This window comes from Panthera leo, chromosome A3 (genome assembly GCF_018350215.1).
Source record: "Panthera leo isolate Ple1 chromosome A3, P.leo_Ple1_pat1.1, whole genome shotgun sequence".
NCBI classification, from domain to species: Eukaryota; Metazoa; Chordata; class Mammalia; order Carnivora; family Felidae; genus Panthera; species Panthera leo.
In genome coordinates this window covers 41,493,097-41,508,388 of record NC_056681.1, presented here as the reverse complement: position 1 = coordinate 41,508,388, position 15,292 = coordinate 41,493,097, and the positions used below count along the sequence as shown (strand labels likewise).

Below are 15,292 nucleotides of genomic sequence, written 5' to 3'. Positions count from 1 at the left end.
TAATGGCTTTTATTTCAATCTTTTTGTCTTTAGAATATGTTTTATTTACTGAATTGCAGAGCAAGCTTGTCATTATGTTTCTCTCAGGCCAAAGAAATGTGCTGTTTTAGCCTCATTTGTTTGTTTCCTGTGTTTTAGTCTGCATAATCACATTTCATAATTATACGAAGTAGGCCATAAGGGCTGTTAAGTTTTCTTCCAGTGTTCTCCAGGCCTACCATGTCTTCCACAAATATCCAATTTATTTGATCTCCGTCATCATTTTTAACTTAAACGTACAATTTTCCCATAAGAGCTCAAATATCTTTGCATCATTTCCCACTCCTGCTGCAAAGATAATGGTTGTAGCAGGAAAAAATACCATTTTAAGGGATTTCTCATGAATACTGCATTCCCGTTTGTATCTGTCCTTTTTCTATTCTACAACCTCTTGAAAAGTACCATGCTTCATGATTATAAATCCGGCCCTATTTCCCTTCTACATACCTTTGCCTTTCTTCAAATAAGAATGCTGTGAGGATTTTGCAGGAAGTCAGGACATTCGTCAGAGGCAATGTAGCCAAGTATCTCCATGGTATCCAAATGCTACTCCTTCTTACTCAGCATACAGAGATTTTCATCATCAGTACTTGAGTTACAGAATTTCAGAGCTGAACAGAAACTTAAAACATCTTAGGTCAACTCCTTCATTTTAATAGGTGATAAAACTAGGTTTTTTTACATCGCTCGAGAACATACCAGCAGCTCTGTGCTGAACCGAGACTTCAAAATCTGATTGCCCCAAATCCCAGGTTATTAAAAGAAAAAGACATATGGCGCTAATTTAACTGTTCCATTAAATCTGTAAAGAGAATAATCACTTTTTATTGTTTCTATAAAGATGATGCATGCTCATTTATAAAAATTTCACATAATACAGAGAGAAAACAACAGATTGCCCCAAATCATTCTCTAAATATAATTAATGTTACTATTTAATGAACATTATCATACGTACTTAAATTAATAGGCACAGATAAAAGGATGGATATATAGATTGATAAAAAACTAAAATGAGAAAAAGAATGAAATATTTTTATAACATTAGGGTCATTCTAAATATTGTATCTTTAATTGCAAACAGTAAGTTTAATTTTACTTGAATTTGTCAGAAGTGAAAGAAAATGAAATTGAAGAAATTACTGAACTTCAAATTAAATGTTGCTCCACAAGAAGTTTTAAGTTCTCTAAAATATATAGGACTTCAAGAAAAAAGATTATAAACAAACATTAGAATTTAGCTGCCAGTTTTCAAATGTGTTTCTAGTTTACAAATGACCAGTTGTGTTTCCCTTTTATGAGTGATCAACTGACTCTTCTAACAAAGTTAAGATCAGTACACTTATGTTTACTCCCATCTCCCAAATTTTAAGTCATTTTGTATTATCTTTTTACACTGTCAAGATATATAGCATTCACATTCTTTTATACCTAAATTCATATAATTATATATTATTAAACATTGTACATAGACTTACATAATTATATATTATTAAATATTGTGATTTTAAAAAATTTTTAACATTTATTCACTTTTGAGCGACAGACAGAGCAGTGAGTGGGGTGGGGGCAGAGAAAGAGGGAGACACAGAATCTGAAGCTGTCAGCACAGAGCCCGAAACAGGGCTTGAACTCACAAACCGTGAGATCATGACCTGAGCTGAAGTTGGATGCCCAACTGACTGAGCCACCCAGGCGCCCCTAAATATTGTGATTTTAAATAGAGGGGACATTTACTTTACCATAATTTCTTCATTCCTGAGATCTTTATATTGTGCTATCTCTTGGTTATTTTTTGATCATCCAGTACGTTTTTGAAAAGATGCAGCTTGATGTGTTTTACCAGAGTTCTTGTGTGCTTGAGAATGTCTCTCTGTGGCCTGTGCACTTGAAAGACACTTTGGTTAGGCATAAACTCTTTGGGTCATGTTGACTTTTCCCTTAGCACATTTCATTTTGCATTGTCCCTTACTCTCTATACTACATGCTAATCTGTGTTTTCATTGTGTTCATTCTACGTTTGTTTCTTCTACTGGGGCTTTCATTCTAATAAGCGTTTTTTGCTTTTTCCCCATTCTTTGTGGAGTGCTTCTGGCCCACTTTTTTTTTTTCTTTTTCTCTTTTTTTTAGTAGGTTGTGGGTAGGGAGAGGTAGATAGTGAGGGTGTGGTGGTACTGATTTTTCAATCAACTTTTTTTTTTTTTTTGGCTTGTCAGTTTTTGCTGAAAGCTGGACATGGTGTATTGGATGAAAGGAATTGAGGTAGATAGGCCTTCGGTGTGAGGTTTTATGTTCATTGGCTAGAATCCAGGCTGTGCTTGCTGTTTGCTGTAGCTGTGGTATCAGAGGCTACCGTTTTCCCAGGTGCCCTTGTTTTGGTCTTCCTGGTCTTTGGGTTTGGCTAAAGACTTCTTCAGTAGAGCCTGGGGCTTGTAGCTCTTTCCGCTGTAATCAGGAGGCCTCTTGATGTGGTGGTGAGGTGTGGCCAGAGGGAAGGGGAAAAGCCTGCATTGGCCTTTGATCAGGTGTCCTCTTTTAGTGAGCCTGCTGTGGGGCATTTTACTTTCCCCAGGTTTGGTTATCCCAAAGTGCTTAGATTCTGGTACAAGTTTCCCTTGAGGGCAGGCCATGTTAAGGACAACAGAGAGCTTTGGGTGTATTTCAGAATGATTACTTTTTTCTCTCCTGCTGGAAAGTAGCAGATTTTTCTCCCATCTCAGGATGAGAACCCGGCTAGACTCCTGGGGATAAAACTAACAGAAGTGTGCAGACCCCACATGTACCCAGGGTTTTTAACTCAAATACTAGTCTGTACTGAGCCTCCAGTAATTCACCAGTTACAGTTTATTTATTTTTTAAAGTTTATTTATTGAGAGAGAGAGAGAGAGAGAGAGAGAGAGAGAGAGAATGAACAAACGGGGGAGGGCAGAGAGAAAGGGAGAGAGAGAATCTCAAGCAGGCTCTGCACTATGAGCTCAGAGGCCTGTGTGGGGCTTGATCTCACGAACCGTGAGATCATGACCAGAGCCCAAATCGAGAGTTGGAGGCTTAACCCACTGAGCCAGCCAGTGCCCCTCACCAATTACAGTTTAAATTGTTGCTGCCTCTCCTGGATCCAGCTACAGGCTTCCGCACCCAATAGGATATGGTTCTCAGTCTCTTCCTGCTTGTCCCTCTAGTTTGGGGACATTAGTTTGCCCCATGACCTCAGCTCTCTGATGGATCTACGAAGAGCTGTTGATTTTTAGTCTTTTCAGCTTTTTTCTTGTTTTGAGGGCAAGGGTGATGGCTTCCAAGCTTCTCAACGTGTCAGATCACAAGCCAGAAGTCCTATTTGAATAGTTTTAGATTTATACCTCCCCTGTTATTAACAACTTACACTACTATAGTACATGTGCCACAAGTAGTGAACTAATATTGATCCATTATTACTGTTTACATTTTTGAGATTTTCTTAGTTTTTACTTAATATCCCATTTCTGTTCCAGGATCCCATCCAGGAATCTGTCTTACATTTTATTGTGACACTTTTTTATACTTACCTAATTTTGATGACCTTGACAGTATTGAGGAATGCTGGTCAGGTATTTTACAGAATGTTCCCTGTTGGGATTTGTGTGATGCTTTTCTTGTGATTAGAGCTGTGGGTTTGGGGAGGAGAGAACTACAGAGGTAAAAGTGCCATTATGATCATGTCAGATGAAAGAGACAAACACTGTCCGTGGGGCTTATCACTGTTGATACTGATGTATATCACCTGGCTGAGGTTTCTCCCAGTTTCTCCCCCGGAATGTTACATGGCTTCCCCCTTTTCTACACTTACTCTTTGGAAGGAAGTCCCTGTGCACAGCACACATTTTAGTCATGGAGAGGTATGTTCCACGTCCTTCAGGGTGAGATAGCCAAAAGTTATTTGGAAATCTTGTGCGTGGAGGGCTTGTCTTTCCTTTCCCATGTCTGTCTTTATTCAGTTGTTTGCTTGTCCGGTCATATTTTGGCTATAAACCAATACTAGTTTTTTTGTTTTGTTTTTTTAAATTTTGTTTTCAGATTATTTCATCTTTGGCCTTTAGGAACTCTTTCAGTTAATGCTTGTGCTCCTTTGTAACACTCCATCTTTGTGCTTTGAAGTTTCTGGGCACTTCCTTTTGGGCACTATGAGATGCTTCAGGCTTAGCTTACATCTTCCCTGTCCCAGTCCTTGAGTCAGCCATTTCTCTCAGAGCTGGCTCGCTTTTCCACCCCTCTCCCCTCGCGGTCTCTTCCTTCAACCTGTGTACTTCTTCAGCTCTTCTTTTGAGTGATTTTTTTGGTTCCTGCAAGACCATGAGTAACTTCTTTCCTTTTTTTTTTTTTAAAGTTTCTTTCTTTTAAGAGAGAGAAAGACAGCATTTGCAAATGGGGTGGGGGGGAGGGCAAAGAGAGAGGGAGAGAGAGAATCCCAAGCAGGCTCCGCACTGTCAGCATGGAGCCCGACATGGGGCTCGATCTCACAACCGTGCGGTCATGTCCCGAGCCAAAGTCAAGAGTCAGATGGGCGCCCAGCTGACTGAGCCCCCCAGGTGGCCCATGAGTGACTCTGTGTCTGAACCCATCTGGCTGTCTCTGGCCCATTCTTCATGTGGTGGTGGTTCTTTATCTGCCTTTGCTTACATGTCCCTCATCCTCCTTCTCACCCCTACTCATTTAGTCATCGTACCAATCTGGGTTCCTCCTAATGGCATCTCATCTTTCAGTGCAGCAGACTAATGGCTGGGGGAACAGCAGCGTATCCCGGGGCGAGGGGAGGACAGATACTGGCGATGATGAAGGCAGCAACCTACTACATGCCTGACCTTCTGCCTGGGATTTTTCTGAATCTCTTTCCACCGGTTTTGTCTTTGTGACACATACTGTCTTCCTTTCTGGTGTTCGTGAGGGCTGTGGGATCGCTGTGGGGTACACGCTTGGCCTCAGACCTTTCCTCTCCTTAGTAGTGTGAGCTTCCCCAGGTCCTTCCCCACCCCCACAGCCCTTACCCGCCTTCCTCTCGCGGCGGCTGTCCCCTGCCTTTTCCTCGTCCCCAGATTTAGCCCTTTAATCACAGTGTAGTGGGCTGCCCGAGAGTTTGCATGCCTGCCTTGGTGGGCAGCTCATGATGCCAGCAGTCTGGGGGCGAGGTGAGGGCGGCCCCGGCAGCTCCCCGTCTCCCCACTCCCCACAAGCTTTCCCTGGGTGCTGCCCAGGCTGCAGGGCAGAGCCCTGCCACTTTCCTAGTTTGGAGACACAGTGTTTCCTTTTCATCTCTTCTCTTGTTTTTCGTGCTTTTGAAGGGGAACAAATAAAGCTCCGCCAAAATAAATATAATTATTTTAATGGAGGCAGTATTTTTTTTTTTTTTTTTTTTTTTTTACCTTCAACCAGAACTGTTCCCTCACATCTTATCGTTTGTAGAAAGGTTATTTTCTGGTAGAATCATACTTTCCAACACGAGACACCCTCTCCATGAGAGTTATAAGGGGGAAATCATGGCCCTTGTTCTTTATGAAGATGAAATGAAAATGTAAGGAAAGTCATTTTTTCCCTCATTACTGAATCTCAGTATGTTGATAATTTGTATATGAATCACATTTATCTGAGTCGCTCTCGAATTTAGTTACTGTAAGGAATATAGAACTTAAGGAACTATGATTTTTAGAAATGTAGGACACTTTATTTCCTTTATCACAGGTTACAAAGGCAATCAAAGAGGACATTGTCCCCCGCCTACAGATTGCCATTCACTGTTCCTGACAGTGTCTCTCATGGAAATCAAATCTAGACCATCTGCTAGATTAAAAAATAAGTCGATAAAAATGAAAATTTGTGAATATAAAGAACTTGAAAAGAGATAAAAACGTCCAGCAAATATAATTTATCTTATTTACAAATTTCTGTTTAACATGAGGAAACCAAGCAAGCAAACAGAAGATGTTGATGTACGTCAGACATGAGTGGAGAAATCAGGGACAGTTTGGAACCGCCCCCTTTCTAACCCTTTCTTGTGTTCTTGTTGGAAATGTTACTTTTCAGACAGCAACACTTTCGGCAAAATGGAAGAGTTTCTCTTTTTTGTTTGGTGTGTTTATGTGTGTTTGTTTTTTGTTTGTTTTGCCCATTTGTTCGTCTGTTTTGGCTCTCCAGGCACTTTATTTAAACTGACCAGTGGCTTTGTTGATCTTGGTAAATTATCCTTTTTAAAAAATTTAAGTAATTCACAATCCAGACATGAAACCTATGGAGGATTGCTTCTGCTGTCTGTTTTAACAGAAACGAGGCAGTCACTTTGTTCTTGAAGAGAGAAAAAGTTCAGGTTTCTTCTCTGTTCTAGAGCTCTTCTTCTAAGGATTTTTATAATGTTACTGTTTTTTTTTTAAATATAATTTATTGTCAAATTGGTTTCCATACAACACCCAGTGCTCGTCCCAAGTGCCCTCCTCCATGCATAATATTAATGTTTTAAGAATGAAGCAGTAATTCCTGTCTCCTTCCCCTAGTGCAGGTAAAGACTGTGATGGACTCTTTTCCTTATGGAGGATGGGCTGATTCAGATGGCCGAGTGTGGCTCTATGTTCTGGGTCAACAGCTGTTGGTTCCCAAATGGGTTCCTGCGTCACCTGGCCCCCATTCCCAACTCCTCGGCTGTTTCACTGTCATATACTTTTTAATATTAGATACTTCTAGTTTAGTATTATTTTTGAGTAAGAGAAATAGCCTTTGAAAGAATATCGGTTTGATATAGCCCACTGACAGTCCATCAAATGAGAATACTTACCCTTGGCAGGTAAAGCAGATGGAAATGTATCTTTGCCCTAGTGGTCGCTTAAAAATGTCAGTTTTACGCAGGGTTTAACCAGATGAAATTGCTGATATTCAACCATTTTTAACTTACAAAATTGGCAATTTCATCTCATTTAGCCTAAGAGCTTATTGATAGCAAGGCTTAAACACCAGTGTTAAGATTCTCTAAAATGGAGAAATGAAGGTCATTTCCATTCTATCAGAAGGAAGAGAGTTGGAGAGCTGTTTCTGATGTAAATATAATTATTTTAATGGAGGCAGTATTTTTCTTTTATACTTTGTCTCACAGCCTTGCCTTTCTACTTTAATTTGCTCTGTGCCCCAGCCCCACCAAAAGCACATGGACCCACTAGTGTGCATTTCTATCATGATTCATACTGGAATTTCTGCCCCCGTTCCTTCCTCTCTTCAGCTGTGTATAAGGATAGCCACCGTTATTCCCAGTTTTTATTGTGAGAGGAGTAAGCTGACAGGAACGGACTAATCTCATAGGACCAATCCCAGGATGGACTTCTGGGAGCCTGCCTCCCAACCCAGCCCCTTTCCTGTTACCCCCACTGCTGTTGCTCTCCCACATGTTCCCATTCCCTTGTTGGGTACCAGTCTTCATGGGGTTCTGTTCACAGCTCTTGGAACTGTTGGCCACTGCCTAGCAGCTATACATCACTCTTCTGGTTTAATATTCTTAAGAAGGGGTTACTTTTTTTCTTCTGAATCCTAGATTCCCAAGGACTTGAAAGGGGTTTTTCTGTACATTGCAGGCACCCTCTACAGCACTGTTGTGAAACACTCAGAGTCAGCGCTGATTCCTTGTCTCAACTCAGCCACACCATGACTGTTTAAGTCTAGAACTAACTGTGTTTCCTGGTCTCTGAAGTTAAGTGGTTGAATATTATAGTCCTCTGATTATATGCCCGAAAGTTGTTAACAGGTGTCCTTTTCTTCTTAAAAATCTGAACGACAGGATTACACATACTTTATACGTGCCTGTTTCACAGGGTGGTTATTAACAGCGCAAAATTTTATCCTCCCTCTCAGAATAGAGTATTGCTGTTGACAACGAGGACAGCTAAATGCTTGCTCCCCACCCGGTTCAGCTGCCTCAAGTCCTGTTAGTGCCCCATTTCTGATTGAGCACACAAACGTGACTATAAATTTCCCCTGACAGAAACCACATCACCTCATCAGCCATATGAGAAAATGACGAAACAACCAACTGTGACAGCATGCCTGCCAAGGTTTCAGCGTCAGTGCTGGGGGGAAACACGCTTGTACAAGATAAAATCGGGGCTAGATAAAGCCCAAAAGACAAGCTCTGGTGTACCTGTCTTCTCGAAACTGCAACAGCTGGGAAGTGTGTTTTTGCCAGCGAGGCCAAGGTTCCAGAAAACCCTTTGCTCCCTGAGGCCACATCACCAGTCCAGGGATGGAGAGAGGGTCTAAGAGGATGTGGCATGCTGCTTTTCTTGTAATGAGCAGATCTCTAGCAAATCGTAACAGTAGCTAAGGTCCATCTGTCATTATTTCACTACATCTTCACAGAAACCTGGGGAAGTTTAGGATCGTTGTCCGCTGCCTTTCCGCAGGGAATATTTAGGCAGAGAGAAACACAGCCAGCCAGCTAGATAGTGGTCAAGCCAAGATTCAGACTGGGTGTGCCTTACCTCAGTACCTAAGATCTTTCACTTTACCTTGAACTGATTTTAAAGCTCCGTGTCATCACCAAAATTGGAACGTGGTGAGAGTAGGAGGAGAAGAGGTGCTCCATGCCACCCACCCTAAGTTTTCTCTGCTTTGGTACAACGCTAGAGTGTGAAAGGAGTAAACATCTTCCCAACCTCAGTTAACTTTAAAAAAGGACATTAAGTCCTCAAAGATACCTTGATGAGAGTTAACAAGGAGAATTGCTATTCATAAGAAAACAGAAGATACCTTAGATACCTAATAAAAGATGACAAAAGAGTTGAGCAGACACTTCCCCACAATGACCAACCAGATGATCAGTGAGCATGTGAAAGTGACACTCAACGTCATTAGTCGTTAGGAAAATGTAAACTTGAGCCACAGTAGAGATCACTGCCCACCCAATGGAATTGCAAAGACAAACCAGAGATGGACCAGACATTGGCAAGGATCTGAAGCAACTGGATCTCTCAGTCCCTGCTCATGGGAGTGTCAGGTGGTTAAACCACTCCAGAAAACCATTCGGTAATTCCAACACAGCTGAACACTTTCATACCCTGTGACCCAGCATTTTTACTCCCAAGACTCTGACCAGCAGAAATCCCTGCATATGTTCATCAGAAGGCCTTTGGGAAAATGTTCATAGCAACACAATTCCCAATGGCCCCAAACTAGAAACTAACCAGTAGCCCAGTAACACAAGACTATTAAACAAATAAATGGTGGAATGTTCGCATAATGGAATACTGTGTAGCTACAAGAATGAGCAAACTATTGCTACACACAGCAAGGTGGATGGATCTCACAAACATGAGGTAGGGGAGTGAAGGCAGACACCAAGGAGTTCATAAACCTCAAAAATAGGCAACACTGAGCCTCACTGTTAGAAGTCAGTCAGGCTAGCGTCAGTCTTTGTGGAGGGCGGGAGAGCAGGGCTGCGAGGGGGTGCTTGGCGGGGCCTACGGTGCTGATCATGTTCTCTTTCTTGATCTGGGTAGTGGCTTCAGTGTGTTGAGATGTTGAAAATTTACCAAGTTCACTTATGTGCACTTTACGTATATTCTTCTACTTTAATACTGAGCTTTTCAAGCACTAAATATATAGGCGCCGGTTCTTAATTTTTGACTGCCACTGTGGTAATAAAAATTTAAATCAACTAAGAGATTTACATGTGTATAAAACAGGGGTTTTGTGACACACTGTGACATATGTTTTGGAAGAAACGTTAATTTTTTTCTTGATAATCCTTCATCAGCCTCTCAGTTTGTCTGAACCCGACAAGGTGAGGAAGGCAGGAAATAGTGAATTTCACCAACATCAGCAATTATTGCTCCGCTTAGCATTCATTTGACCAGAGCAGCACTGGCTGGTCAGGTGCTCATCAGATTATGGAGTTCTTTCTTGCCTCACGGCCTATAATAAAACTTATCTTTTTATTACGATTTTAATACCTCCGAGAAGAGAAGCACAAAGAAAATAACCATGAAATCCCGAGACCTGGCTAAAAGCAAATCCTAAACCTTTATTCTCTAAAGAACAAGGAAAAGATTCAAAGAGAGGTCCTCCCTTCACATGGGAATTCTTCATTTGTAACCATAGCTATAAAAAGGCAATATGGAATGTTTAAGGAACCTGAACAATGGTCTCAGGATGTTTTACAGAATGTTCCAGTACTGTGCAAGGTAAGCTTTCATTCCTAGCACAAAAATAATTGAATTCTAGCGTGAGGAGGAGACTAAAAGAACAAACTTGCGTTTTAACAAGTAAAACTTGGGAAACACCCATCTGAGACAAAATATTGGGACTAAGACCTGTCCTTTCTCTGAGTTCCCATCATCTCTCCTCCTCATTTGACCATTGTGGAGTCCTACCCTGTCCGTTCAAGGTCACACAGTAGATTAGTGACAGAGTAGGGGAGGACCTACCATCTTTAAATTTCCAACCTCTTCCTCTTTTCACCCCATGATAGAGACTGCAGATAATAGATAAATAAAAGCCAAAGGTCATAGGTATGATATTAATGCATCTCTTATAAAATATGTATTTCAGCTTGCTACCCTTGAGTTCCCTCCAAAGAAACTATTTGGAAACAAGGATGAACGAGTGATTGCTGAGAGGCGAAGTCACTTAGAGGTAACAGAATTAAGCTTTGCTTTCTCCGTATAGAAAATTTGCCATCTGATTGACCAGTGAGAATTGTTCCTGTTACAAACACTATGGCTCTTGTTCATGGATGTGAAGGTGTTGTTTCATTAACAGCGGAGGTGGCTGCGGAACATCGTAAAGTAACGACATCGGTTTACTTAAAATGTCCGTCCTTAACCCCCCTCTGGTGTAACAGAACGTTTTTCCGGCTTTGAAGGAGATCACATTTCTTCTAAGGGTTAGGAAGCAGGCTGTGGGTGAGAGCTAACGATTCGCAGAGACAGATGGTCTGTAATACAGATTGAGGTACAAAAGCTTGCTGCAAGAAGCTTGAATTAATTAACTGAAGATAGATAGTATTGCATTATTGTTACTTTTTTGAGAGAGTTGGAAGCAAAAAGACACATACCTATTTTGGTCATGGTGAGGCTTTGTTTGACTTGTTTTAATTTATTCTTCTGAGCCAGCTACATATAGAACTTTGGCTCAGCACAGCTTGTTTTTCTGAGTGCCTCGCTGCCAATACACATTGTTGACTGCTTTATGTAGTTTGTATTCCTTTTCAAGATAGAGTTGTTTATTTGGTTGGAATCTAACACTGAGGCTGAATCTAGGTGCTAAGGCACGGTCATAGGTATCCTGGGTTGTGTCTCCTGCCATTGTGCCGTTTTGCCTGGCTCGTGTCCCTTGCCACTGAGGCGGGCAGGATAAAATTACAAATAGCTGACTACAGTCTCATGTCAGCAAGCTTTCATGGGGCCTCTCAAATTCCTCTGTGCTACTTATTTAAGAGGAATAATAATAAGACCTGTTGCAAATGAAATCAAGTAAGAGAAGGCCCAAGAGAGCCCCTCCTGAATCATGAAGTGCTACATCAAAATTAGGTTCTATTCTCATTCCTGGTGACAGCCAGTTTGAAGTGACTGCCCGTGGGATCCACTTAATGCTAGTGAACCAAGGATTAGGGAAGCATCCAGAGGCTGGAGGGTCCAGTGAGAGCAAAAGAAGGGGAGAAATGGGAAACTAAAATTAAAGATTAGGAGATTGTGGTCCATCAGGGGCAGCTTAGAGTTTTGAGATCCTCATAGAATCGCTCTGAGGAAAGAAGGATTTTTCAGGGTGTAGCAATCCTTCCTGGCATTTGAGTTATACTGGAGGAATGATGCGTTTGAAGAGGTCCTGGGTCTATGAAGTCTGAACTTTGAATGAATCATGGTAGGTTTCTAAAAATCATCTATGAGTTGGAATGACCCTGATACCCAACTGAAGGACTTGCCTTCAAGGGAAAGGTCATGGTGGTGAGCCTGCTTGATCAAGTTCTCTTAAAGGTTTGCTTTGTATCATACAAAAAAATGTACAAATAATGATAGAACTGGTGATGGTTTATTTATTTTTTTACCTAACCTTTACCCCCTTCAGTTATCTAGACTTGTTTTTAATGGAAAGGTGGAGCATGATAGTGTATAAAAACAAGTTTATAAACCAACAGGAAATAGACTATTATCTTTCCTAGCTTCTCAGGGCTCCTGTTGAATTCACATGGCCCCCGGCTGTGCCACTACAGATTGGGCATCTTGTGTGTTGAGTATTTGTGAGCTCTGCCCTTGGTGACTCCTGTCTTTCCATTCCAGGTTTCAGGGTCAGAGCACAGCTCGGGGGCCTCTTTCATTCCTGGTATTTAGGTGGGCCCATCTTTGTTCTTTCTGTGCCTCCCACCCAATCACCTAGCCCTACTAAGCCATCAGTTGTTAATGAACAGAATTCTGTATTGATGTCTCTACCTATACAAGGAGCCATTCCATTGCCTGTGACTGTTGTTTACCTGTGGCTTTAGCCTTTAAAGAATGGATTCCATGCCTCGTAGAAATAGGCACATTTTAAATTAAATGCATTTTCCTCATGCTGATGGTTAAATCTTAGAGTATTATGTCCTTTTCAAGGAGCAAGGATAATTCAGTTTCACTTTAGTGGAAAATTAATCTGAGATTCTTGAGTTAATTTCCCACGACTATTGTATCTTTTTTTTTTTTAATCTAACATCAGAAGCCACCATTTGATTTACTGTATTTTCATGTGAAAATTAACATAATTACTTTCCCTGAGTTTCTGTTCGATTTAATTCAGTATACATTTACTTAATTCCTAATACATGCTGGAGACAGTGCTAGGTATTATATAGAATAATTTCTTTCCCTCTAACAGCATATATTTAAATTCCTATATGAAACTTTACCTAGAGATAAAACTAAATACATAAATACGTACAGAAAAATGGATTTCAGTAGACTACCTTTGTGCTAATACGCTCTATATACATAGTTTTGCTCAAACGAAATTATCTGACAATTTTTTAAAATCCAGAAACGCAACTTTATAAACCTCCTCACCCTAAGTAGGCTGTATAAAGCGGTGTTTTAAGCAGGCATTCATTGGGCTTTGATCTGCCTTTCTGTTAAAATAGTTCCAAGATTTAGAACTTGTGTTTAAGTTTATAGGCAGAAAATATAAAATATTTTCATATTAAAGACATAGACACCACGCTGGTTCTTCCCAAGCTATGTAACCTGTTACAGTACTTATTTGTAAAAATGATGGGTAGTAACAGGAATTTCTAACCGTCATGAGATGTTTTGGAGGTTGAGTTTCTTACTTTGGAAAGAATGATACTAGCTGTGTATGTGGTGGTGGTGATGATGGCAGTGTGGGAGCCTGAGGGTTGTAGCCTGGTTATATTGCACCATAAAAGGTAGAAGTGAGTAAGAAGGCGATGATGGTCGATGGAGGGGTATAAATATGGCTTCCAGTGCTAGCTCTCGCTGATAAATTTGTATGTGGCCCACCCACACAAAGTTATTGGGCCAGCTCTAGTTTATACCTGGAGCCCCATTTTCCAGAATCTGGCCTGCTATTGCTTTGCATCTCAAGCTCGAAAGCTGCCCAGCACTTTTGCTCACAAAGAGCCCTAGAATCTTTGAAGGTTTGTAATGTGGTTTGTAACATTGCTTCCCTTGAGGCCCTGGAGGAACCAGCACAGTGTAGGTGTACGTGTCCTGGGCAGACCCTGCCATCAGGCAGTCAGAGGATTATGATGGCAACACTCCCCATGTGTGACATGCTTCCCAGGCTCATACATCCCTTTTTGTAACTTGGACAACAGCCCAGGAGACATATGCTGGCAGGTAAGATAGTGGAGGTGACAGGAAACGAATACATCAGTCTCCACCTGATGAATTATTTTGAGCAGAAAGGTTCTGTTTACTGTATTTGAAACCAGGTACCATTAATATTAGGCTGAACCATAAGAAACTGTCATTGTTGTAGGTCAAAGTGACAAAATATTGGCAGAATCCTCTGCTTTCACATAATACTACTGCTATCTTCCATTTACCTGGGCATTCCCTAAGTACCAGGCATAAACAAAATGCTCATATGTCATCTTCTCCCCCAGTTAGCTTGTGAGGTGAGCTCTGTTATCATCTCCATGTTGTAGGCAAGGAGATCTAGGAGGAGGAGGGGGACCAAGAAGGTCCTACCACCAGTCACTGACAAAGCCTCAGCTCACACTACGGCATCTTTCAGAGCAAGCCCCTGTCATAATAATCAGCATGCTCGAAGTTTGGAATGGAATGGAGTCGTCCTGTAAAGGAAATGTCTTTTCCTTTGAGGAAACATCATCTTCCAGCATTACACTGCAATGTTAACTAAGATCCATTGCCTCATTATTTATTCTTAAATACCTTTTTTTTTTTCATTCAGCAAGTATTGAGCACCTACTCTGTGCCAAGCAGTGTTCTACAAAACTCTAGAGCAACACAGTGTTTCTCATCTCTTTTTTCCTCATCTCTTAATTGACCCTGACTATAGGAGTGACTGCTCATTATATTTTTGTGCAAGGAAAAATACTTATCATAATTGTTGATTTTTAAATATTCACTTCATGGCTCATCAAAGTTTCTGAATCTCAATTGGTTATGGCTTTATTTTTAAATTAAAAAACATTTTTTTTATGTTTATTTTTGAGAGAGAGAGAGAGAGCGAGAGCACGCAAGCTGGGGAGGGGCCAAGAGAGAGGGAGACACAGAATCCAAAGGAGGCTCTAGGCTCTGAGCTGTCAGCACACAGAGCCTGGTGTGGGGCTCAAACTCACAAACCACAAGATCGTGACCTGAGCCAAAGTTGGACCCTTAACCGACCGAGCACCCAGGCGCCCCATGGCTTTGTTTATTTTTAAAGCATATGTCTACTGCTTTGTCAAATCATTACTATGCAGATTTATTTTCTATATGAATTGCCAAAGAGTATAAACTTAGAATATCTTCAGAGATTTTTGTGACTTTAAATATTTTATGCAAATATTATATGTAAAAAATACATAGTACGTTATTATATGTATATCCAAATGGCTATCAAATTGAGTTCTAGTAAGAAAAATGTGGTTGGCCTTAAACACGGCTCTAGGATATACTGCTTCTCAGGCTGCAGTAGTAAAGAACCACTTATTTATGCTCTGTCATTTATTAGTACTTTCGCAAAATGAATGAGCATTAATTACTAGAAACATGAAATGAAAAATGAAATAAAAAGGTCATATAAAATGCAAGCATAA

The 15,292-nt window shown here is 40.9% G+C and overlaps 1 protein-coding gene across 7 annotated transcripts in view; it reads left to right on the top strand.

Annotated features, from left to right (window-relative positions):
- The window catches only part of KIF16B (kinesin family member 16B), a 288,972-nt gene that overhangs the window by 244,900 nt on the left and 28,780 nt on the right, over positions 1 to 15,292 (top strand). For all 7 annotated transcript variants that reach the window (XM_042931660.1, XM_042931657.1, XM_042931655.1 and 4 more), the window contains exon 25: positions 10,591 to 10,674. In XM_042931660.1, coding sequence (XP_042787594.1) covers positions 10,591 to 10,674 — 84 coding nt within the window. The remainder of the gene's footprint in view (positions 1 to 10,590; positions 10,675 to 15,292) is intronic.